Here is a 27571-nt window from a genome sequence, read left to right as displayed (position 1 = left end):
CCGTCGAGCTGTCTTCAACGCACTGCATAATTTAGCCCACCCCGGTGTTCGTGCGTCGGCCCACCTCGTAGCAGAGCACTTTGTGTGAAACATCAACAGAGACTGTCAACAATGGGCACACTCCTGCGTCACGTGCCAACGCTGCAAAGCACACAAGCACACTTCACTCCCCCTCGGCGCCTTTTCGATCCCTCCTGGGCGTTTCCAGCATATTCACATTGACATTTTCGGCCCTCTCCCCCCCTCTAACGGCTTTCGTTATGTTCTCTCGTCTATCGACTGAACAACTCGCTGTGTCGAGGCTGTCCCCCTCCCCAATATCACGGCAGAAACTGTTGCTCGAGCATTTGTCGAGTCATGGGTATCGTGTTTCGGATGTCCAGCAGTCATCATGACTGACCAGGGCAGACAATTTGAGTTGGCCTGTTCAACGAGATTTGTAACATTTGTGGCATCCAGCACATCCATACCACAGCATATCACCCGCAAAGTAACGGGATAGTTGAGTGCTGGCACCGCACTTTCAAGGCGACTCTTCGATGCCACGACTCTCTTTGGACGGAGGCCCTTCCCCTTGTGCTACTCGGCATTCGTGCGATCTATAAGGAAGACCTCAAAGGCGCAATAGCAGAGTTCGTATACAGCCAGAACATTGTTCTCCCTGGCGACCTTGTGAGCCCTTCTCTCCCTCAGTCTGACTTACCTCCCTTCGTGGACTGCATCAGACGCCACTTCATCAACCTCCACATCCCTCCGCCCGCCAGCCATTCCTGCCCTAAGGTTCACGTCCCAAAATCTCTGAACAATTGCGAGTACTTCATGCTCCGAGATGACACTGTCCGTGCTCCCTTCCAACCCCCATATACCGATATACCGGCCTGTATCGAGTTCTCTGGCGCTCAGCCAACACCTATGACATCCAGATAAAAGATGCAACTGTTACAGTCTCTCTCAACAGACTTAAGCCTGCTCATGTCGAGCCCGCTTCTACCCCCCTTCAGGCCACGACCACGCCACTCACTGTTGTGGCTCACAACGCTCCAACCACTCCCTCCATGTCGGACTTACTCACTCAGTTGAGTGACTTCCAGCTCCAATCGTCGAGCTCTTCTCCAACCTCACCCTCTACTCCGGTCTGACGCACTCCGTCGAGTGATCACATGCTCCCCACGTCGAGCTTACCTACGATCATGCCCTCGCCACCGGGCCCCTCTCTGGTCCCTTCGACCTCTCCCCGTCGCCTTCCTCGCCCTGTCGAGGTTTCTCACCCCCCCCCCCCCCCCCAATCTTGAATGTGCCCTCGCTCGAGGTGTTTGTGCCTGTACCCCTGGACATAATCCACGACTTCTCTACAATACTACGCAATGACACACTGTTCGTCGTGTGTTTCCCTTCATCCGGTGCTCATGACACAACCTCCGTCATTCCCTGCCACCTGGTGAAATGTGTTCCCCTCTTGCCTGATGTCATCCCCCCCCCCTCCCAGCCTCTGGCCTCTCAGAAGTACTTCGCTCTGCAGGAGGGGGGGGGGGCTATGTGGCGCCAATAAGATCGACACCAGTATCGATCTTAGTATCATCTTTGGACTATGCGAAACATTATCTTTGTATAGTTCCGCCATCCAGTTCTGTGTAATCCTTTCTTGTGTGAAGATGTGAATAAATGAACTCCTGATTATAAGGTGTTGTTTGGTGTATCTCACCCGAGTATACACCTCACATGGCTACACTCCAGACAAATACCTTCAAAAAAGACTTCCTAACATTTACATCTATATTCGATGTTGATAAATTTCTCTTCTACAGAAATGTTTTTCTTGCAATTGGCAGTCTACTTTTGATATCCTCTCTAGTATGGCCATCATCAGTTATTTTGCTATCCAAATAGTAAAACTCATGTACTTCGTTCAAGTCTCTCATTTCCTAATCTTATTCTTGCAGCATTGCCTGATTTAATTCAGCTATGTTCCATTATCCTTGTTTTGCTTTCATTGATGTTCATCTTACATCCTCCCTTCAAGACACTGTCCATTCTATTCAACTGCTCTCCCAAGTCTTTTGCTGTCTCTGACAGAATTACAATGTCATTGGCAATCCTCAAAGTTTTTATTTATTCTCTCTGAACTTTAATTCCTTCACAAATTATTTATTTTGCTTACTTTACTGTTTGTTCAATGTGCATAGTGAGTAACATTAGGAATAGGCTACAAACCTGTCTCACTCCATTCTCAACTACTGCTCCCCTTTCATGCCCCTCAACTCTGATAACAACCATATGGTTTATATACAAAGTTGTAAATAGCCCTTTGCTCCCTGTATTTTACCCACGCTATCTTCAGAATTTCAAAGAGAATATCCCAGTCAACATTGTCAAAAGCCGTCTCCAAGTCTAAAAATATTATAAATGTAGGTTTGCCTTTCCTTAACCTATCTTCTAAGATAAGTCATAGGATCAGTGTTGCCTCGTGTGTTCCTACATTTCTCCAGAATGCAAACTGATCTTCCCCAAGGTCAGCTTTTACCAATTTTTCCATTCTTCTGTAAAGAATTTATTGCTAGTATTATGCAATTGTGACTTATTAAACTGATAGTTTGGTAATTTTCTCACCTGTCAGCGCCTGCTTTCTTTGGAATTGGAATTACTACATTCTTCTTGAAGTCTGAGGGTACTTTGCCTGTCTCATACATGTTGCACACCAGATGGAAGAGCTTTGTCATGGCTGGCTCTTCCAAGACTATCAATAGTGCTGACAGTGTGTCATCTACTCCCTTGTTTGAAAAATGCTTTTGCAAAACATAACCTCAAAAACAGGCAGAATGATATAGTTATTAGCTCAAATAAATGAGGCTGCTGCACATAAGAAAGAAACTCGTATGGAAGTCGCAAGAACCAAAAATAAATACAAGTGGACAAGTGTAACTTACAGTAAACAAATTCAAAATGTCTCACTAATGAAAAATAGAGTGAAAAAAATGAATTCCTTGTTATAGGTGATTTTCTGCTGAAAAATGTGGTAGTGCCAAATTCCACAATAGACGTTCATCCAGGAATCAAGAACCACCAGTTGAGGAAACGCTTTAGCAACATATGTAGCTCGCAGGATGATTCAGCAGAGGCATCTCAGAAGAATTACAAAGGACAAAGGAGTCTTCATCCACATAGGTAGAAATTTTCTTAGAAGCAGCACTGAAGAGTAAACTGTAAGTGAAACAAAAAATTTAATTTGATCAGCCAGTAACCTCTACAAAATCAGGGTGAGTGGTATTTATCAACAGACCAGTCAGTGATCGATATGTTGAGAGAATAAACCATTCGATATACTGTAATAATCTAGGAGCTGTTTTTATAAATCTGAACAAATTCTTAAGCAAGAAATGCTTGGCTAAGACAGTCTGCATTTAAATAGGTTAGGATCCAAAATTTTTAGTAAAATGTTCACTGATACATATAAAATTCTGCAAAATAGGGGAAACATATACAAAATTATGGGGATGAGAAACAGTGTTTGGTAAAGAAAACAGCAAGTCTGAAATGGTACCCAAGGAAGAGTTTGCTTGAGACAATAAGTAGAAAAAAATGACACTACATAATGCACTTGAACTTAAATGGTCCAAGTGCTGCCTTTTCAAACAAGAGTCGTAAAGTGGACAAACTACAAATTATTCTATCTGAATGTAGAAATATCAAAGTTATTTGCCTCAATGAACATTGGCTTACATCTAACAACATTAAAATTTTGATTTGATCCATTATAAATGGTTTGTGAAAGCCTGCGAGTGTAGATACAATAGGTTTGTTTATAATTAAATAAATCTTCTGCTACCAGTCACGATTTTTCTTTATTTTACTATTCGCACGACGCGTTTCGAGAAATAATTCTCATTTTCAAGTGCGTTTTTTGATATTTCTCGAAACGCGTCGTGCGAATAGTAAAATAAAGAAAAATCGTGACTGGTAGCAGAAGATTTATTTAATTATAAACAAACCTATTATATTAACATTAAAATTCTTAATAAAATTTAAAGTTTCGAATTAGCCAACCGCTTTTGTAGATGAGAGAAATCACATGGAGTCTCTTACATACTTACTCATTCTGATATAAAATATGAAAAAAGAAATGATTTTAAATCATTTGAATGAAGAGTGTATATTTGAAAGCTGCTGCATCGAGTTGAGGGATCTAAATGTCGTAGTAATTTCTATTTATAGAGTACCAGAGAAATCTACAATTGAAGATTTTCTGGTGAAATTTCATTGGCTGTTTGAAAAAGTCAGTAAAAAAAAGCAAAAAGATAGTAATAGCTGCTGACTTCAATATTAATATCAAAGTTGAAAGCAATGCACAGTCGCGGCACTCCTCCAGAAATTCAAATGGGAGGTTCTCAGCTATCCTCCATACAGTCCGGAACTCTCTCCCTGTGATTATGCCATTCTTGGTCCCCTTAAAAAGGTTCTGGGGGGCAAACAATTCACCTCAGACGATGACATCCAGCTGTACGTGCCACACTGGTTAACATCGCAGCCCCGGGAATTTTATGAGACAGCCATTCACTGCCTTGTGTCACAGTGGGACAAGTATCTCAACAGCCAGGGGTCAATACTTCTAATACACAGGTAATGATTTCTGTAATTACACATCCGGCTCGTTTCTTTTTGAATGGTCCTTATAGTACACACATTAAGTTTCTGTGATTTGCTTGTGCCCACTCACATCTATTGTGGTGTTACCTGCAAGAATAAGCAAATGTTGTTCAGTTAAACTGAACAACAACAAAAAAAAGTGTCTGCTATCTTCCCCGTAGCTATGTGCAACTACTTATTGAACTATATTGTTAGGTTAATGATAGTTGGTGTTAGTACACTTTACAGAAGTATCAGGGTGTGGTTGCATGTTGTTCCACACCCCTGAAGGCTCTCTTGCATGGTGGGATTTAGGAAACAGGATATGTGAATGACTTCCGGCTTTTAATCAATGTATTAGTCTCAGACTATGTTTTATTCATGATATCATTCACAGTTTTTGCCAGCAGTCATCAAACTGATCACTTTTGCAAACATAAAAGGTACATATACAATGTTCCCATACTGCTTAAATAAAAATGTTTGTGAAAAGAAGCTGAAGCATTAGTTGCACTATTCTACTAACTAGGTTTTAAATGAATGAAAGGACTTGCTTAGTGTGAAACAATGAATTAACAGTAACACCCAATGAAATTCTTTAATGAACACAGGCAGGGTCTTTTTAAAAACAACAAATAAATAAGAAGGATTAGTTTGCTCAATTACACTTGCTTAATGCCTGTTCGACTTACACACTGGCTGTTGTTCAGCTTAGCTTTTACTTCTGTCACTCTTGAATATGTTGTGTTATTTCTATAATTTGTAGAGCAGAATGTATTTGGGCTTCTGCTCTAGCTTCTGGTATAAATACGGTACGGTAAGATAGTAAGCGAATGATGGTACCCCTTAGGGAAACGGCAGCAAGGGACCGCAAAGGACAGCAGGTGCACTCAGTGTATATGCCTGGGGGCCTCATTTAACATGCCGAAGAGGTTATTCCGGTAGCCTCTGAAGCAACAGGGTACAACCAACTGCAGATTTTGGCGCACGTTGGAACAAATGACGCGTATTGTCTGGGCACCAAGATCACACTTGGGTCATTCCAGCAACTGACAGAAAAGGTTGAGAAGACGAGCCTTGTGCACAGAGTGTCAATGAAGCTCACAATTTGCAGCTTGCGGCATTGTCCCCAGAACTGATTGTGGCCCTTTGGTTCTGAGTTGAGGGGAAGGGGATGTTTGGATGGTTCCTAAGCTGCGACTTCCTACACTGGCACCATAGGGTTAAGAACTGTAGTGTTCCCGTAATTAGGTGAGGTATGCACCACACACCAGCGGCTGCTACTCAGAAAGCTGACTGTGTGTGGGGTGCACACAACGTTTTTTTAGATTAGGTGACCCTTCATCCAATCCAGATGACGATGGCTGTAGGAAACCCACAGGCGAGAGTATTAAAAGTCTATTGGTTACAGGTTGAGGCATTTCCAACAGATTGCCAGAGCTTGAAGTGCTCCTGAAAAGCACTGAAGCAAACGTAATACTGGGTACAGGAAGCTGATTGAAACCTGAAACTGATAGCAGTGAGATTTTTGGGAAAAACTTAAGTGTATGTGAAAAGCATGAGCAAATGTGAAATGGAGGTGATGCATTTGCCGCAGTAGACAAGAAACTCAAATCCACAGAGATAGAAATTGAAACTGCATGTGAGTGTGTTTAGGCAACACTCAGTATTAGAGGTGGGTATAAAATGATAACTGGATCCTTCTCTAATTCAGCTGAGCATGATGGCCTAAATACTAATGTTTTAAAAGCCTGTAGCCAAAATTTCTCTGTACCTCTGTCTGCAGCAGTCAACAATATAATAGAATCAGGCACCTTTCCAGACAGACTAAAAATAGCACAGGTAACACCCATTTTTAAGAAAGGTGACAACAACAAAATAGAAAACTACAGACCAGTCTCAATCCTTCCTGTCTTTTCCAAAATAGTTGAGAAAGTTATATACAACAGGATTATAAACTTTCTTAACAAACACAACCTGATGTTCGAAAATCAAAATGGATTCCTAAAAGGTAAATCAACTAGCACTGCAGCTGCTCAACTAACTGAAGAGGTGTTAGGTGGTATCGAAAGCAAGGAACATGTGGTAGGTGTTTACCTAGACTTGGAAAAAGCCTTTGATTGTGTGAACGTTGATGTCCTAGTAGACAAGCTATGGAACATAGGCATTGGAGGCACTGCTTATGACCTAATAAAGTGTTATATGAGCAACAGAAAACAGTTTGTTCTACTTAAAACGGAAAGTGGTGTCTACAAATCAGAGATCACTTGCATAAAATATGGCGTGCCCCAGGGCTCGGTGTTGGGCCCCCTTCTGTTCTTGATCTATGTAAATGATATTAAATACTGTACTATAAATTACAAAATAATTCTGTATGCCAATGACACGTCCATTGTATGTAAAAAGGAATCATGTAATGAACTAGAGGCCGAGTGTAATAATGTGATAAAAGAAATTGTTCAGTTTTTTAATGAAAGCCACTTAAATGTAAGCACCAGTAAAACATGTTTCGTGGAGTTTAACAAAAATAGTTTGAATAATGAAATTAAATTATACATGAGCAACAAATTGGTAAAGAAAGAGTCTAGTGTAAAATTCCTTGGCATAACAATCCAAAGCAACCTGAAATGGGACACACATATTGACTCCCTAGCAACTAAGTTGTCAAAAAATATATTTGCAATCAGTACTATTAGCAAGTTCTGTAGAGACACCGTAGTCCTAAAGACTGCATACCATGCTCTTTTCTCCTCTCACTTGAACTATGGTATTGAAATTTTGGGGGCAACAACCAAAGCTATTCTAGATAAGCTACTCATTCTTAAAAAAAGGGGTGTGCCTAGCCAGATTAATATATATAGATAGTAACCTAGATAAAATAAATCAGCAGTGTCATATCTCAATGAGGAACTTGAAACTTTCAGCACATGTCAGAGTGATGTAGAGGAAGTCTCGCTCAGGCCTAAAAGAATAACTGACCAGGCACTGGATAGATATGTGCCCAGTAGAACAGTTCATATGTGAGGGACCCTCCATGGTATACATCACTATTAAGAAACTTTTATAAAGAAACAGAGATTACTGCATAATAGGTGTAAAACAAAGCAGAGGGCTGTATATAGGGAGATGCTGAATGAAGTGCGTTTGGCTGTCAAGAGAGCGATGTGTGAAGTCTTCAGTGACTACCGTAGCAACAAATTGTCAAATGATCTTTCACAGAGCCCAAAGAAAGTCTGGTTGTTGTAAAGGCTGTTAGTGACACCACAGTTGCCGTCAGGTCTCTAGTGAAAGAGACGGGAACTGGAATTGAGGGTACCAAAGCAAAATCTCTGTTTTAAAATTTTCCTTTCCAGGAGAATTTCCCCAGTTTAATCATCATTTCACTGAAGAGATGAGCTAAATAAGGATTTGTGTCAGTGGTGTTGGGGAACACCTGAAATCATTAAAGCTGAACCAAGCTCCAGGGCCCTGAGGGAATCCTAATCAGATTCTATATCGAATTTTCAGCTGAGTTAGCTTCTCTTCTAACTATATCATAGATACCTCAAACAAACAACTGTGCCCAGTTCTTGGGAAAAAAAAAGAAACAGGTCACACTCACCTGCAAGAAGGGCAGTAGAAGTGATCCACTAAACTACTGTCCAATACCCTTGACATTGATTTGTTGCAGAACCTTATAACATAAAGAGGTATCTAGAACAGAATGACCTCCTTCAAGCCAACCAGCATGGATTCCAAAAACACTTATCATGTGAAACCCAGCACACACTTTTCTCACACTTGCACTTCTCTCACATGACATACTGAAAGTTTTGGAACAATGCAACCAGATAGATGCAGTATTTCTTGATTTCAGAAAAGTGTTTGACTCAATACCTTATCTATGCTTATTGTCAAAAGTATGATAATATGAGGTCTCAAGTGAAATTTCTGACTGGACTGAGGACTTTTTGATAGGGAGGATGCACCATGTTATTTTGGATGGAGAGTCATTGTCAAAAGTATGATAATATGAGGTCTCAAGTGAAATTTCTGACTGGACTGAGGACTTTTTGATAGGGAGGATGCACCATGTTATTTTGGATGGAGAGTCATTGTCAGAGGTAGAAGTAACTTTGGGTGTGCCTCAGGGAAGTGTGTTGGGACCCTTGCTGTTCATGGGATCATAAGGATAAGATTACAATAATTACAACATGCACAATCAATCATTCTTCCCACATTCCACATGAAAATGGAACGGGATGAAACCCTAACAACTGGGACAGTGGGACGTACTCACTGCCATGTGCTTCATGTGGTTTGCAGAGTGTAGATGCAGATGTAGGTGTCCTCAAGGTGGCGGGCAAGGGGAGCACTCGCCGCCCCCGCCCCCCCCCCCCTTTCCCGACGAATCTTGGGTACTAATTATTTTTCTACTGCGTTATAGCCATCAATTCTCTGCATATAGAGAGTTTTTCGTGCCATCAATAAAATTTAGTTCTTATGGCTTGACATGTCGTGAAATTGGCCAAGACATACAAAAAATGGCAGTTTTTTTTATCCCGCCTGGAAAAATTTCTGCGCACACCCTAAGTAACACGACATTCCGAGATCCGAGTGACAAATTCCTTGCGGTATGTTCCTGTTACTCATACTGACATGAGATTAAGCGAGCGTGACAGTACGAACACTGCTGTCAAATTTTGTTACGGCGTCTACTGTGTGCAAGTGTTCTTATACTGGAACACAATTTTCGGCTCGATGAATGATTCCGGCTTTGAGAATTATCCAAAAAACTATATTCCACTATAGTGTGATGGCATATGTCGCAATAGCGCAAAAAATGACCATAAAAACGGATCTGAGAGACCATTCTACCCAAATGTACTAGAAATAACTCGAGTTATAAATTACACAAAATGACACTTTGAGGAATAGTGTACAGCGACAATGCTACGCATTTTCACTCATTTTCATACACGAGACAGTAAGGACACCCGAAGAGGACAAATGGGATAATTCTCGTACAATCTAACTTTGCCGCAACCATTTTCCGCTAGCTTCGTTTCGTTCTTTTTTTCACCAGATGTCTTTTTTGCAGGTTATGTTGGCTATGCTGCAAAAGTATGTTACTTCTGCTTTCGATGTACAAACGAGTTTCGTTGAAAGCATTGTTGGATAACGCAACAGGTTATTACATTCTTGTCGGTCAATAATTGATAGAGGAAAGTTTTATTAAAATGACTTGATAACTTTGACCCTGAAATGTGTGCTGGTCTCAGTAATGGAAAAGAAATGACTGGCCGCAGGTGTGAATGCTCGACGTTTCTATATACATATATTTTTGTGTCGTGTTTTTGTTCAGTTTTTGTGAAGTTGACAGTTTTGCTAATGCAGCTAAGACGAAGAATCTTTATACTTATATTACAAGACATAACCTGTATAGTTGTATTGCACTCGAAAATGAGTGGACAATTATTCCATAGTATAAGAAACACACCTTTACATTTTAAGGAACTTTAAGTTAGCGAAAACGCGTCAGAACCTGATGGATGCTTTGTTGTTTCCAGATAACTCAAATTTTGAGGCTGCAAACGAACGCGCTATGTACAATGGCATCGCCTGTAAAAAGAGTAAGTTACTCCGTGTTAAAATAACGGTGGAGGATATAGTCTAATGTGCGATTGCACTGCAACACTTCAGTAATATCTAATTAATTCTGCGGATCTTCTAACTAAAGAACAGATATTTGTTGTAAATCATAACAACTACCATGATCTGTGTACTTGTCTTTCCATTGCAGTTACGTTTGTGTAAGCCCCTTTCGTTTTTAGTTTTAATCGTTGTTTTCAGCTTGTAAGATACAGGAGTTGTTAAAAATTTAGTTAACGGGAACCTATCAATGGTTGGTGTCCACACTGTTGAGCTTCTCTAGGAAAATTCCCTTGTCCCTTTGAAATCTGAACTTATAGGCTATGTACTCACACTTACTGGATAATACTATCGTTATTAGCCCTAGAAGCTGAGTGGGGTCATAATCCAACTACTTTCAGTGGAATGAATTGAAGTTTGTTGTAATAAATAAATACTGTTCTGTCACATTTCTGCTCATTTTGATATGTGTAGTTCGAACTTGATAGTGCATCATTCTGTAGCTCTGCAAAGACTGCAGATATCCACCTTGATGATTTATCCAGCCAGTGACATGACAACTTTCTTAGTTCTGTTCTTAGTGCCATTTCACTTTAGGCCAGATACTGATACATTGTTCCAAAGCAAGGAGTTGCCTGTGAATGTCAGAAAGAGAAAGCGTCCTGGAATTGTATGAACAAGGCTCACACTGAATAGTAACACTGATGTAGCAGCATGTTGTTGTGTTGTGTTTTCTGTCATTCCTCCCAGAAGTTTATGATGAATGTTCTGAACATAATTAATAATGAAACAAAATTATCCAATTTAAAACTGATCATGACTTGTTAGTATTAAGGTATTTATTTTCCACAATGAAACTAAATTATAAACATTGTAAAATATCTTGCATCAGTGCATTGGATGATAGAACGTTTATTTATAATGTTAAGGTATCAACTGTCATTTGACAGAAGTAATGGCATGGTGTTTCTCACCGTATCATGTTAAGGTCCTCACTTTTTCTTGTGTAGAAAGTACTTGCAGCTCAGAATCAGCGTAAAGGCTTCCGAGTAGCCTATGCATAAAATGTAAAAGGACACAAAACAGAACAGGTTGACAGCCATATTGTCATTGAATTATAACTTTTAAAAACCTGACACACACACTTTCTGTTGATAGTGTTGTAAACATCAACTTTTAGATTATGTCTCAAAGCATGTAATAAAATGTATGTGTGTATTCAAACCCATCTTGCTGATACCTGTTTAAAAAGTTAGGAGTAATAACTGTGGCTTCCCAGTATATTTTTTAATGAAACTTGTAAACAGTGTATGCTGCTTTTGAACCAACAACTTGATGTTCATAGACTCAATACCAGGAGAATAGATTTATTCAGAAGCACATATTTTTAATAATTTGTCAGAAAGCATGAAAAGTTCAGGAACTATTAAAAGTAGAGTTAAAAACAAGCTTGAAGAATTTATCAGAGTCTGCCTCAATTTACAACTTGCATAGCAGGATTGATTGGTGTTTTAATATAAATACGTTGACAGGTGTGGGGCCACTGGTGGACACGGGGGGTGACAGATCCACCACCAGTGGATTTGCGACAGTCAACGAGTTAATAACAAAATAATGTAACTTTAAATGCGAACATTTTTAGGTTAGGCTTTACCATGATAGTTACTGACATTAAATGAAAAAAACAAGTTCACTGTTACCAGTCACCGTTTAAAACGGTGACTGGTAACAGTGAACTTGTTGTTTCATTTAAAATAATGTAACGTGAAATCCATATAATGTTCAGTTGCCACATAGCTTAGACTCAAGAACTTCCCATCAGTAGATACTGACGATAACTAGTAGATCACAGAGGCAGTAGACAGTGTCAGTAAACGGTAGGCATAAATCATGCTGGAATATCAGTAAAACTGAAAATTCGTGCATTTGGTGATACAGATTTGTGTAATGGTTACATTGCATAAAATAAATAATTGACACTTTAATTGGTACAGGTGAATGATAACCATCATCACATTTAGCATTAAATTACTTATTAGTATAGAGTTGGAGGGAGAGTTATTGCAACATGTGACTCACTAACATTTCCAATTTTAATGATCACTTTCAGCACATGATGCAGAAAATTGGGGTGCATGTAAACTTGTCATTCGTTTGAATTACTTTTCTTGTTACTGTGCATACTTGTTCCTCATAAATGGAAGTACCAGTGGTGCAGAGAGATCCCATTCCAAACATCTGCAGCTATCGTGCACAAAAAACACAGAGAAGGGTATGGTGGCATTTTGTTTCATTCATATATGGAGCAGGAAAGAATAATCACATAAAAGCCTCAGTGCATGCTGTAATTAGTCTGTGACTTGTAGCAAGTAATACCATGTGACTATTATATTCATTCTTCTATGATCCTACGTCACTTAATTACATGGTTTTGGTCACATGTTGTGACACACAATAGTCCGTTCACTGCTGTGAGCCTTGTTGAGAGTGTTTAAAAAAAGTGATTGGTGTATTTGTATATAGTAAACCAAATGATGTGTTATTGCACATTGTTCATCGTCAGTGTTTTGTCTGAGAGGAGAGCAATGACTGTATTTTCACTGAAATTTCTCCTTCTATCCCTATATGAGATAGAAAGGAAACTTTACTGCAAGAGTAAGCTAACTTATGTTTTTGAAGCATGAATGAGTTTTGTTGACAGCACATTTGGTTAGTTGTTACATGCTTGCTCATCAATATTTGGTAGAGGAACCTGATGAATCATTTTATTTGTTCGCTTTTTTACTTTTCATGTACTCTGTTGGCCAAAAGTCCCCAGGCATTTAACATATTTTGAAGTTAAGCTGTGTACGCAAGGGCATTTAAGTGTAGGTAGATTACTTCAATATTGAGAACCTTTTAACTTTTAAACTGAGTCAACGTAGAGAACTGAGTGAGTTTGTACTTAGGCTTGATTACAGATTTCAACTAATTTGGGAAATCAGTTACAGGAATTGTATGTTACTAAGTCAACGTTAGAGATGATATAGTTGACTGGAATGCCAAGGTAGGCTCATGAAGTTGACTAGCAGAGTCTGCTAAAACTGTAAAATACAGTATATGAAGCAATAGCCAGAAATGCTTGTCATCTTTTTCACAGGACTTCTATTGTCACTGAGGCACAGAGAAAGAATGATCACCAGAGAGACATTTACATTATCTAAAGCAGGTACATTTCCTCATGATGCTGTCCTCTGTGGAATGGTGATTTATACACATCAGCCATTTGACATTCACTGCTGAATAAATTTCTTTTCTACACTTTTCCATGCATTACAATCTTTTTAAGTATTCACATACATCTTGTCACAGCATTGTTTTTTAACGTCATCTACCTACCTTCCATTAGATAGTGGTCTCTTGTCTTTTCTTATCTCAGCACACTGGCCTCGCATTTGGAAGGATGACAGTTCAAATCTGTGTCCAGCCATCCAGATTTAGGTTTTCTGTGATTTTACTAAATGGCTCCAGGCAAATGCTGGGATGGTTCCTTTGAAAGGGTATGGCTGATATCCTTCCCTATCCTTGCCACTCTCCGACCTTATTCTCTGTCTCTAATGATCATGATGTCGAAGTGATGTTAAACCCAATCTTCCTTTCCTTTCCTTTTCTTATCTCTTGTGATCCATCCATTTCCACTGTGCATCTCTCAATTGCACACACACAACAGTGGAGCCCCTCCATGCCTTCACTTGTGTGGTGGCCATCATAAAAAGTTCTTCTATCACTTCCACGATGGGATTAGTTTTCTATCGGGTTCAGTGGATGCAGGTCTTTGTCCATGGACCTGGTTCTGTATGTTCATTAATATGGTATTGTCTAGGAGGTGGTAGACAAGAAGATTTTGGAAGGTAGTGGTTTTGGGTGCGATATTCTGCTCGCGCTTAACCTTGATATCAGGCGGTGAAGTAAAGACTGATCAGAAGCTAAGACCTCCTTTTAGTCAATCACGCTCACCTTATTATTTCCGCACATTTGCCAATATCTTCTGATTGAACTCAATTTCTCAAAGTTCTACAGTTGCTGCTGGAAGTTAAGAGTATAAATCCAACATCCAATTCTCAAAATACAATGCTTCTCATAAACATTGTATCATGTATTATACTTTTGTTTACAGTTACCCATGCATTGCTTAGGTCCTTCATTATTCAGAACATCATGAGTGCGCTGATGAGGTCTAAGTTCATAAATGGTCTGACTTATTTAACAGATTCCAACTGTGTAAGTATATAATAAGTTTTCTTTTATCCCCATGTCGCCTCCTTCGCATTTTCACAGCCAGTGCTTCTCCATGGCTTGCACCATATCTCCAAGGGAGGGCCCATCAACACCCAACCAGCATGTACTGTGAACATGATAATGATGTTTATTATTGTCCCAGCATACAGGTACACTATGTTCATCCATTTCATAATATTGTTGTTTTGGTCTCCAGTCCTGAGACTGGTTTGATGCAGCTCTCCTTGCTACTCTATCCTGTGCAAACTTCTTCATCTCCCAGTACTTACTGCAGCCTACATCCTTCTGAATCTGCTTAGTGTACTCATCTCTTGGTCTCCCTCTACGATTTTTACCCTCCACGCTGCCCTCCAGTACTAAATTGGTGATCCCTTGATGCCTCAGAACATGTCCTACAAGCCGATCCCTTCTTCTAGCCAAGTTGTGCCACAAACTCCTCTTCTCCCCAATTCTATTCAGTACCTCCTCATTTCATAATACATATACATAAATGAAGAAACATGCATCCAAAGAGTAGCTTACAGCTAATTCATTACAAAAATAAACTTTTTCTGGTGGCGATATTGATTACGAAAATAACTTTTTCTGTTGGCGATCATCATTTGTCAGTTTTGAAAAATGCTAGTGGATCATTCCATCCCAAATGATCACATTTTTCAAACGTTTCCCATTCTTTCATTTCTGATTTTGTTTAAATTTACCATGGGTTCACATGTACCATAAAAATTAACTCATGCAAAATTTGAGCTCATAATACCCAATATGTTGGAAACTGCGGCCCTATGTTTGAGAAGCTCTTTGACAAGGGTGTGGTGAAAGCAAGCAAATCCCAAAGTTTGAACCTTACACTCTGCAAACCAGTATGAAGTGCATAGCAGAGGGTACACCTTATTGTACCGGTTATCATGGTTGCTTCACATTCCATTCATGCATGGAGCATGGGAAGAATGATTGTCTCAGTGTCTCTGTGTATGCTGTAATTATTCTAATATTATCCACATGATCCCTCTGTGAGCAATATGTGGGGGGTTGTTGCATATTCCTAGAGCAATCATTTAAAGCAGATTCTTGAAACAGTGTTAACAGACTTTCTCCGGATAGTTTACGTCTATCTTCAAGAGACTGCCAGTTCAGTTTCTTCAGTATCTCTGTGACACTCTCCCATGGATTAAACAAACATGTGTCCATTCTTGCTGCCCTTCTTTGCATACGTTCAACATCCCCTGCTAGTCCTCCCTGGTACGAGTCCCACACACTTGAGCAATATTCTCGAACCAGTCACACGAGTGATTTGTAAGCAATATCCTTTGTAGACTGACTGCACTTCCCCAGTCTTCTACCAGTAAACTGAAGTCTACCACCTGCTTTACCCACGACTGAATCTGTGTGATCATTCCATTTCATTTCCCTACAAAGTATCGAAGCCAGGTATTTGTATGAGTTGGCTGATTCCAACAGTGACTCATTGATATTATAGTCATACAATATTACATTTTTTTCGTTTTGTAAAGTGCAAAATTTTACATTTCCGAATATTTAGAGCAAGTTGCCAATCTCTTGCACCATGTTGAAATCTTATCAAGATCTGACTCAATACTTATGCAGCTTCTTTCAGATAGTACTTCATTGTTGACAACTGCATCATCTGAAGGGGAAAAAAAAAAAAAAAAAAAGCAAGCCTGGTTTTACTATTAATATTGTCTGCAAGGTCATTAATATGTACAACATGAACAGCAAGGGTCCCAACAGACTTCCCTGGGGCACACCTGAATTTACTTCTACATCTGACGATGGCTCTCCATCCAAGATAACATGCTATGTCTTCCCTACCAAAAAGGCCTCAATGAACTCACAGATCTGGCTGTTTAAAAGATTAGTTGACAATGAACTGGATAGATATGTACCCAGTAGAACAGTTCATAATGGGAGGAACCTCCATGGTATAAAGTCACTGTAGAGGAACTTCTAAAGAAACAGAGATTACTTCATAATAGGTACAAAACAAAGCATAGGGGTACAGATAAAGTGATGCTGAATGAAATGCATTTGGCCATCAACACAGCAATGCATGATGCCTTCAATGACTATTGTAGAGAATATTATCACATGATATTTCACAGAACCAAAAGAAATTCTGGTAATACATAAAGGCTGTTAGTGGCACCACAGTTAGTGGCACCCCCTGTTATCGTACTTTTGACAATAAGCGTAAGTGTGGTACTGAGTCAAATGCTTTTTGGAAATCAAGAAATACTGCATCTGCCTGGTTGCCTTGATCCAAAGCTTGCAGTACGTCATGAGGAAAGTGCGAGTTGAATTTCACATGGTCATTGGCATGGAAGAGGTAAGTCTGTTCTACATACCTCATTATGTTATGCTCAGAATATGTTCTAAGATTCTACAACAAATTGATGTCAAGGATATTGGATGGTAGTTTTGTGAATCACTTCTACTGCTCTTCTTGTAGGTGGATTTGACTGGGCACAGTTTTTTGTTGAGTGAGCTACAATAGATTATAGTTAGAAGAGGGGCTAACTCAGCTGAAAATTCAGTATAAAATCTGACAGGGATTCCATCGGGTGCTGGAGCGTTGTTCAATTTTAATGATTTCAGCTATTTCTTAACACCACTAACACTAATACTTATTTCAGTGGTATGAGGATTAAACTGGGACAACTCTTGTGGGTTTCCTTTGTAAATGAACGTTTGAAAATGGAGTTGAGCATTTCAGCTTTTGTTGTGCTACCCTCAATTTCAGTTCCTGTCTCATTTGCTAGGGACTGAAAATAACTGTGGTGCCACTAACAGCCTTTATGTATGACCAGAATTTCTTTTGGTTCTGTGAAATATCATGTGATAATATTTTCTACAGTAGTCATTGAAGGCATCGTGCAGTGCTGTCTTGGTGCCCAAATGCGTTTCTGTCAGCATCGCTCTATCTGTACCCCTATGCTTTGTTTATGAAGTTTCTTTAGAAGTTTCTCTACAGTGACTTTACACCATGGAGGTTCCTCCCATTATGAACTGTTCTATTGGGTACGTATCTATCCAGGGCATTGCCAACTATTCTTTTAAACTTGATCCAGAATTGCTCTACATGCTCCTCCCCTGTGCTGAAAGTTTCAAATTCCTCATTGAGATACGACGCTAGTGATATTTTAACTAATTTGCTGAACATATGTATCTCTTTGCTTATTTTAATTGTCCTTTGTGCTGTGCCAGTCATTGTCGCTACAACCATGTCGTGGTCATTTTGATGTGGACATCCTCAAATAAGTCAAGTCTATTTTTTGCCATTTGAGGCAGTATATTTCCATCATGAGTGGGTTTCCTGACTCTCTGTCCTAGTTAGTTTTCAGAGATGGCATTTAGCAGAGTTTCACAGGATGTCTTATTTCGCCCACCACTAACAAAACTGTAATGTTCCCAATTAATTGTTGGATGATTAAAATATTAACTGATGATTACTGATGATTGGGGAACTTATGGACAAGTGAACTGAGATTTTCTCTAAAGTTCTCAGTTACATCAGGAGATGAGGCTGGTGGGTGATAAAAGGATTCAGTTATCATTTTATACTGAACTTGGCTCATTTATTGTAATTTTAAATTCAATGCCATGTTTGTGATTGAGTATAATCAAAAATAATTGACTAAGCAGGAAGTACGCCGATAGAATCGTATCCCAGGCATTGTCAACAAATATGCCAAGTTGTAGTTCCTTTGCATTCTTTCTTCCTCAGATATCCGAATCCAGAGAGGATAAAAAAATCTGTGAATTTTTCTCTGCAGGTTTTTTGAGTCACTTTATTTCATTATGCTGGTACAAAAAATGCTTTACATTCTATCACACTGCAGTTTTTTGATTCATATCCATAAGTTACCCTGGACCTTAAGCTAAGAGTTTCCTATTTGCTTTTGTCTTGTAATAAAAGAGCTTCAAACAGTGGGTTTTGTTCATTTTCATGCATGTTTTTCGAAAAGCCATCCAAAAAGAAGACTACTGTTTCTCATATACTTAAGCTCATGATTTAAAATTTTGCAGAGATTCATTTTTAGGATAAATTTGCACCTGCAGCAAATTTCAGGAAAATTGAAACTCAAGGAGTGCGAGCCCCACGATTGTGTAGTGACCATTGCATTTGGGAACTGACGATATCTCTTGAGCCAACTGCAACATCCTCATTCCCTGTAACAAACCAAGGTCATCACTAGAGAGGTCAGTTTGATTATAAAATGGTGTAGAAAGTCATGTGGATTTTGTTTGCGTTTAGGTGTGTTTGACTTTTCTGTCAAATCCAGGTGGTAAACTAAGCGCAGCTGGCAGTGCAAGTCAGATTTTCTGTGATAAGACGACTCCACCATTTTGCGTCGTCTGCGTGCCCAGTTTAAGCTCCTCGTAGACGTTTACCAATCCCTAAGGAAAAGTGTTCTTGGCCTTTTAGGCTTCCGCCTGTAGTTACGATTGTAGTTCCCCAGATTGAAGATGAAGGGGTGGTTCGAATGTCTCAACTTTCTATCCAGTTATGTGGTGAGTTTCTCAAATACCTCCACAAAGGTGTCAAAGTGGAATCCATTGTGCACTTCAGTGTTGTGTGTGTATTATGAAGTCTCTTATATTATTTGTAGGACCTTGTTCTGTATGGCCTGCAGGCTATGCAGATGTATTAGGGCTGTGTGTGTCATCATCGGTCTAATGAGAGTGATGTACATGGCCTCTTGACATCCAGGTCATTCCACACCAAGTGATCCAGGAAAAAAATAATTGGTTGCTCGACCATGACAGGAAAAGTTTCATATTTGTTGGGTGAATTCCCTAATGTTTAGTGGGCTCAAAAACATTTTTAATTTTTTTATTGTTTATAATTTAGAAACTGACCATTTTTGTTTCAGTCTGCAATTAGTTTGTTTTGCATTTACAAGCATCTGCGGTTTTTTAAATTATTCAGTAATAGGTTGCCCCAGACCTTACAAATAAGAAGTATTCAGTACACACAGACTATAAATTAAAACCATGATCACCTAGCTGCATTTATTCCTTAATATATTTTGATGGCTCAAAGTTATTGGTCACAAATAAAAAACTCATTTTTGAACAGTATTTTTCCAAAGAAGGAGTAATTTCTCAGCCTTAATATTTTTTTATGCTATTGCTCTACACAGTATAGTTGCTTTTCGTAGAGTATCAATGGTGAGAAGCTTACACTTCAAAAAATACACTATTTAAAAAAAGGGTTTTATTAATTTTTTCGATCTTTGAATCTTTTTTTTTTTTTTGGGGGGGGGGGGGGGGGGTAGATAAAATCTGTAAATTACACACTTCATAGATGTTTATGATATCAAACTTCAGTATAAATTAAAACTTGGAGGTTCAATGGGACTAATGAAAAAAGTGTATCAATTATATAGTTTAAGCACATGAAACTAAAGTAATGAATGATTATTTATTGAAACAGTCCTCTGCAGAAAGTTTCAGCAGGCTAGCAGACAGCATCTGCAACTCGGTATAGGCTTACAGACAAGATGGTACAAGTCTGTCTGTTGTCTTTCCCCTTCCACGAACATCTGTTAACAATGAGCTCTTGAAATGTGCAGCTCAAAAGTGGAGTCTCAGTGTTCTATAGGTGTTCTTATTAATAAAGCTTGCCATAAAAGTGTGTATGGAGTGTTTCCTTAAGACATTGCTTTATTTAGAGATTACAGTGAAGAAGAAAGTGTGTTTTATTTACGAGTTAGCTCAGAGGTTAACTCAACTTGCAAGTACAATGAATTTAAATACTTAAAGAAACTATCTTTTTAGCCTGTCTTGCTTGGACCCTTTCAAGAAACATAAGAAGCCTATAACAGAAGTTCTAAGAGAAATAACATTTGATCATTATTCTGAAAGTAAAAGCATTTTTATCAATAAAATACCAGGAAAGTCATTGTGTCCAACATGTTATTCAAAGATATTTCTCATTAACAAAGGAGGGTATGGTGATAATTTAGATAAAGAATTTTGTGACTCAAGAGAAACTATGAAAAAAGTAGATTTAGCTTGTGAAATCCTAGGTGCATCAGCTACCAGTAAAACGAGAAAACTAAGTGAAGAAAAAAGTACTTTTGCATTGATTGCAAAAATTGAGAAAGTGGCAACTGTTGTCAAAAGAAAAGTTGCATGAAACCAGATGGAAGTTCTAAAAATTCGCTGACCGAATATAATGATTTGATAGAAAAGCTAAAAACTAAATGTCATATTTCAAACAAAGAGGACAACGTTAAGATTACCAGTTTACTACCAAATTCTTAGAGTTGAGCAAAAGTTAGTGACAAATTTAATGAGCCAGAACATTTATTTAAATTAACAGCGCAGTTAGTAAAACTGCAGGGAGTTTCACCAGTGCTGCAAAAGAAAAATGCATCTAATGTCATGGATGCAAACAGGATTGAAAAAGTTATTGGTTTTATGAAGATGACAATAACAGCCATTTGATGCCTGGCAAAAAAGATTGTGTTTCTGTGCAAGGAAATGGTACTAAGAAGCAGGGACAAAAAAGATAAATATTGTGTGATTTAAATGAACTGTTCACTGAACTCAAAAAAGAAAATTGTGACATTAAAGTTGGAAGGTCGAAATTTTGTGAGTTGATACTGACGTAGTGTGTTGTTGCAGGGGTATAATGTTTGTGTTTGTTTGTATCGCCAGAATACAAAGTTGGTGAAAAGATTGGACCTATCTTAGAGTTGACTACAAAGACCTTTTGGAAGTTCTGGTTTGCAGTATTGACAGTTACAGTTGTATGATCATGGGGAAATGTCAAGACTGTCCAGACAAACAGGCTTTATTTGACATATTTGTAGAAACAGAAGAAGACAGTTTGATGTCTGACAGTATAGAATAAAAGCAATGGGTGACACAATGCAGAATGGAAATTGTGACAATTACAAAACCACAAGAAGAGTTTTTTTTGAAGTGTTGGTACCTAACCTTGAAAATCTGAAAATGCATTATTTTATTGTCTAAGCTCAGGGTAGATTTCTGAAAGGCTAAAAGCAAACTTTGGCAGTTGACGAATGCTTAGTTCTTGCCAACTTTTCTGAAAATTATTTCTTTGTTGTTCAAGATGTTAGAATAGTTAGAAAGTATGTGATAATGGTTGTTGTTGTGGTCTTCAGTCCTGAGACTGGTATGATGCAGCTCTGCATGCTACTCTATCCTGTGCAAGCTTCTTCATCTCCCAGTACCTATTGCAGCCTACATCCTTCTGATTCTGCTTAGTGTATTCATCTCTTGGTCTCCCTCTATGATTTTTAGCCTCCAAGCTGCCCACCAGTACTAAATTGGTGATCCCTCGATGTCTCAGAACATGTCCTACCAACCGATCCCTTCTAGTCAAGTTGTACCACAAGCTCGTCTTCTCCCCAATTCTATTCAATACCTCCTCATTAGTTATGTGATCTACCCATCTAATCTTCAGCATTCTTCTGTAGCACCACATTTCGAAAGCTTGTATTCTCTTCTTGTCTAAACTATTTATAGTCCACGTTTCACTTCCATACATGGCTACACTCCATACAAATACTTTCAGAAACGACTTCCTGACATTTAAAGCTATACTCGATGTTAACAAATTTTTCTTCCTCAGAAACGCTTTCCTTGCCATTGCCAGTCTACATTTTATACCCTCTCTACTTCGACCATCATCAGTTATAATGGAGGGTTTTTGTATTTTTGACATGTCCTATATTACAAGTACGTTCACTGTACACCATGTAATCGTACAGGATCAAATAATATTCAGTTATAATTCAAGATCAAGTACAAGGGCACCATGGGGTAAACAGACAGGCCAGAGCTCATCCATTTGTGTTCTAATATAAAGATCAAGGTAAACTAAAGAGCCACAGTTTTTGTTTCATAAGAGACTACACTGACCACAATGTGACAGCCATGCATGCTTTTCAGCTGCAATTAAAAAACTACATAAAACAGCATCACTCTTGTATAAACAAACAGATCTACTTCTGCTATGGTGATGTGAGCCAATATAAAAACAAAAATTTTTTTAACTTCTCCTTTCACAAAGAAGACTGTCGACTTCATGCAGAATGGCACTTTTTTGCATCATGCCATGGGAAGAATGTGTGTGGATGGGTTCAGTGGTACAAAAAAGTTAGCTCTCACAAAAGCTAGTCTGCAGAAGACCTATGAGAACCAGATCTTGACACTTCAAGAAATGTTTAAATTCTGTAAAGAAGTGGTAAAAGGGATTGCCATTGTTTATGTTTTTGTAAAATGTGAGGAAATACAAGACCTCACTGCCATTGTCTTGGAAGAAAGATTCAACACTTGTCAGAAGATTAAAGGCAACCTGTCGTTTCTTTGTTTTATACACTATGCGATCAAAAGTATCCGGACACCTGGTTGAAAATGACTTAAAAGTTCGTGGCACCCTCCATCGGTAATTCTGGAATTCAAAATGGTGTTGGCCCACCCTTAGCCTTGATGACAGCTTCCACTCTTGCAGGCATACATTCAGTTAGGTGCTGGAAGATTTCTTGGGGAATGGCAGCCCATTCTTCATGGAGGAAAGGTATCGATGTTGGTCGGTGAGGCCTGGCACGAAGTTGGCAGTCAAAAACATCCCAAAGGTGTTCTATAGGATTCAGGTCAGGACTCTGTGCAGGGATGTTATTTTTGTGTAACCACCCCGTCATAGGTCATGCATTATAAACAGGTGCTCGATCGTGTTGAAAGATGTAATCGCCACCCCTGAATTGCTCTTCAACAGTGGGAAGCAAGAAGGTGCTCAAAACATAAATCTAGGTCTGTGCTGTGATTGTGCCATTCAAAACAACAATGTTACTGTTGGCACTACACATGCTGGTAGGTGACGTTCACCAGGCATTTGCCATACCCACACCCTGCCATCAGATCGCCACATTGTGTACCATGATTCGTCACTCCACACAACGCTTTTCCACTGTTCAGTCGTCCAATGTTTACACTCCTTACATCAAGTGAGGCATCGTTTGGCATTTGCTGGTGTGATATGTGGCTTATGAGCAGCCCCACGACTATGAAATCCAAGTTTTCTCACCTCCCACCTAACTGTCATAGTACTTGCAGTGGATCCTGATGCAGTTTGGAATTCCTGTGTGGTGGTCTGTATAGATGTCTGTCTGTTACAAATTACTACCCTGTTCAACTGTCAGCAGTCTGTGTCAGTCAGCAGACAAGGTCGGCCTGTACACTTTTGTGCTGTACATGCCCCTTCACATTTCCACTTCACTATCACATCGGAAGCAGTGGACCTAGGAGTGTTCAGGAGCGTGGAAATCTTGCATACAGATGTATGACACAAGTGACACCCAATCACCTGACCACATTCAAAGTCCGTGAATTCCGCAGAGCGCCCCCTTGCGCTCTCTCATGATGTAAAATATATGTTTTTGGGGGTGTCCGGATACTTATGACACACAGTGTACCTCAGTCACATATCTTGCTCATGTGTAAGTTCATGTCAGCATCCCCTTATAGTGAACTTCATTGATGTGGAAAACTTGTACCACTGACACTTGAAAATAAGGACATAGAGGCTTATATTTATGGCGGACAGTGGTGGAGTGCTGAAGTTGATGACATTGATTGTAAAACCAAGATGTGCTTGTTACATTTTACTACCCACAAGAACTGAGGACATAGTTTAAAAAATTTGGAAAGGATCAAGTCTGGTTGCAGGTTAAAAATGTACTGAAGAAGCCGTCTCCCCTGGAATTTACAACTGCATCTGGGTGAAATTTTAATGTAACGCCCAAACTGAGTGAAGGAATTTCTCTGTTGTTCAGTGAATGATGTAGTAAAAACAAATAAGGTGAGAACAAGATAACTTCCCATTGAATCTCAAGAGTTGCAATTTGTACTGAAGTTTGATATCAAAAAGGCATGTTAAGTGTGTAATTTTCAGATGTTTCTGTGACTTGGTTCAGAAAGGGCCATTGTCAAGAATCTTATTTTCTGACAACTATTGACAGTATATTTTGGGCTGTTTGTTACTATAATTATAGTAAATCATCTTAACTAAATCTTAGTTTGAAATAATAAATTTGTAGAACTTTCAACTTCAAAATTAAAGGGCATAAGAAGACATCGGCCTTTTTTAAAATCATGAACTCTCTTAAATTAATTGATATTGGCCCTTTGGACATCAGGGTCAGGTATACTGAATAACCAGAAACAGGTAATTTTAAGATAAATATGTCCTTGTACTCATTAATTAAATCACTTTATTCATTCCTCTAGAATTTAATAACTGATAGCAACTGTTACATGTCCCCAAAATCACATTTTATCGCTGTAAATCATGAAAACACTGTTTCGTCTCGTAATCATGGGGGAAAATTTATTCACAATTTTTAATATCATACAAATTATTTGCATACACTATCATTGATACTGTAAAAGGGGAGAGAAAAAAATATATTCGTTTCCATCATCACCATCCTCATCCTTCCCTTCGTAAGATATCTGTTTATCTCTTTCATCTGACTGTGTATTGGCTCTCAGGTGATGAACTGCATGTGGAATGGACAACGGCTTACATTGATGTATGGAAGGAGATCCCTTAAGTCCTTTAATTTCTTTTCTGAATTGGGTATGATGGCATCAGAAATAGGTGCAAGTTTTGGCATAAACAAGCATCAAGTTTTCTTTCTGTTCAGATCTATCATCTTGAATCGTTGTTCTGAATTTAAAGTTGTAGAAGTCCTTTTGCTCCAGCTCTGTTGCAGTTATGGGTGGCTTTCGGGAAACCATGCGTATTAATTTGGCCCAGTCTCTTGGCAGTTCTACTTCAACAGTTGTTGTTTTCTTTGTCTTCTCAATGGCTGCGTGAATTGAGTCAGCTTCCAGGTGAGTATGTCCAACTTTAAGAAACTTAAGGTTGATTTCCAAAAGTCTTCCCTGAATCATGAATTCTTCCACTACTCTCAGAAACATGATGGCAATAAAAATATTTCTGTATTGTCCGGTACATGAATCGCTGTACAGGTGTACCTCAACAATTTCATTGGCCAGTTTCATCAAATAATCATATAGACAAGAAGCTATTTCTTGGCCACCTCTTCCTGCCACTGTTTCATTCCAAATGTAACATACTGGAGAACATTCTTTATGTCTCTTTACATAGATGGTTGAAGGTCCAAAGTTGTCTTTTGTAAAATGCCGCACCACATTGTAAAAAAGGAGTGGGTAGATATTTCTGCAAATCAAAGGCCAGGGTTACTACATTGAAATTCTGTTCAGCTTTCTTTTTATCACTGTCTTTCTGATGGTATGCAGTCTGGGCTAAATCCAAATGTTGCTGTTGTTCCACTTCAACCTTACAATGTTCAGCATCATCAGTACAATTCTTCAGCATCATGACGTATTGGTCACATTTTGCGCAAGTGTCAGTCTTCGGTTTGTGGAAGCTAAGATTGAAACAGGTCACAAAAACTCTTCGATAACAAGCTTCACTTCTTGGCTTCATACCTTTTGTATGGCAAAATTCTTGATAGAGCCAGTACATTGCTGAAATACTCAGGTCTGGAGATAAATATTTTTTAGAAAAATGAGATCGAGAATAATGGTCTTTGTAGGAAGGAAACATGTTAATGTGGTTCTTTATGAAATCAGTGTCATCAGATGGTACTTTCGGATGTTTATAATGTTTACCACGTCCATCTTCAGAACATTCTCCTCCTTCACAGCCCCATCTTCTCTCCACAAATATTCTTACCTTCTTTTGTGTTAAAGAAAATGTGCTAAGGAACATATTCTGAAATACTTCTATCTTAGTCTGCAAAGAAGGACTGTAAAGTAAGTACTTCCTGGAATATTTTTGCCAGCTTGCAGTTCCTTCAGGTTTGTTCCTTAAACGCTCCACATATTTCTTTTCCCCAGTCACACGATTAACTATGAGCTTCTGGGGACAATTTGTAATATTCAATGAACATTTTCTCTCTCTCATCGTCATTTATTTTTCCTCTGCAATTTTTCCTGCACTTGCACAATGATTTCAGAATTTAAGCAGGTACACCTTTTCCTTTCGACGTCACATATTCCTTTCCTGCAGTTTTCAATTCTTTACTCCAATTTTTCTCCCATAATTTTTCATTTCGCTTTCTTTTCCTGTATGAATGATCACATTTCTTCCTCCCCTTCAACTGAACTTTGTTATTTCTTTGCCAGGCTGCTGTTGAATTAGATCAATTCCTTCAATCCTAGAAGGTTTCTTAACTGTCTTTTGTACAGCTATATTCCCTCCAACATTGCTTTCATCACTACTTTTGCCACCACTTGGAATATATTCATCAGAATCTTCATATAAATCATCATCAGGACTTGAAATCACGTCTGCCAATAATGATGAACATGCATTACCTCCTGTAGTGATACTGGGATGACCTTAAAGCAAATAAAAATGAAATAAATTAAAAAGGCAGTTGATAATATTTTAGATTGGCATTAAGTAGAGATACCAGTCAATTTGCGGTCTTGTGCTAGAAAAATTAGAGATAAATGCTCGTGATACCATTTTATTTTAGCAAACTTACCTTCAAGGCAAAGTGATGACTTGAGCGGTGATATTTCAGATGCAGTTTGTTCCTCAAGCTCTTCCTTATCACCTCTGTGGAACATGTTTGTGCCCACCAAGACTGTTTAGACTCCTCACTAACAATGTGCCAAATGGTAAGGGGAATTTTTAAAGGAACACCTCTTATTATTGTGTATTCCCACCAGATTTAAGTCCAGTGTCACAGCACTGTTTTAATTGTTGAAACCATCTGTTAGTAAAAGGCCAATGTCAAGATTGGCCCTTTTACGCCAATTGAAAAATTGATAAAACATTTTGGGGCTTACAACTTAAAACCCTACGTGGCTTAGACATAGGCCATTTTAACATTATGAAGAGCATGTGAAACTATGTGGTGTACACCAATAAAACCAGTTTTGACAGATATTAACATTGGCCCTTTTAGAACCAAGCCACAGATTTATCTGGCCCCCTAACAAATATATT

At 38.8% G+C, this 27571-nt stretch overlaps 1 protein-coding gene across 2 annotated transcripts in view; it reads left to right on the top strand.

The window, feature by feature from the left end:
- Nucleotides 1-9564: 9564 nt before the first annotated feature.
- LOC126210553 (zinc finger protein 490-like) overlaps nucleotides 9565-27571 on the top strand; it is a 67512-nt gene continuing 49505 nt past the window's right edge. Inside the window, exons 1-3 of one of the 2 annotated variants that reach the window (XM_049939809.1) lie at nucleotides 9565-9586; nucleotides 9701-9908; nucleotides 10170-10232. In XM_049939809.1, coding sequence (XP_049795766.1) covers nucleotides 10212-10232 — 21 coding nt within the window. In that variant the 5' untranslated portion in view covers nucleotides 9565-9586; nucleotides 9701-9908; nucleotides 10170-10211. Of the gene's footprint in view, nucleotides 9587-9694; nucleotides 9909-10169; nucleotides 10233-27571 lie in introns of those variants that run through there. The other variant, XM_049939810.1, reaches the window with a different exon arrangement.

Source organism: Schistocerca nitens, chromosome 10 (assembly GCF_023898315.1).
Source record: "Schistocerca nitens isolate TAMUIC-IGC-003100 chromosome 10, iqSchNite1.1, whole genome shotgun sequence".
NCBI lineage: Eukaryota > Metazoa > Arthropoda > Insecta > Orthoptera > Acrididae > Schistocerca > Schistocerca nitens.
The sequence above is the reverse complement of the archived record's forward strand: the minus strand, read 5'-3'. Positions and strand labels throughout refer to the sequence as shown.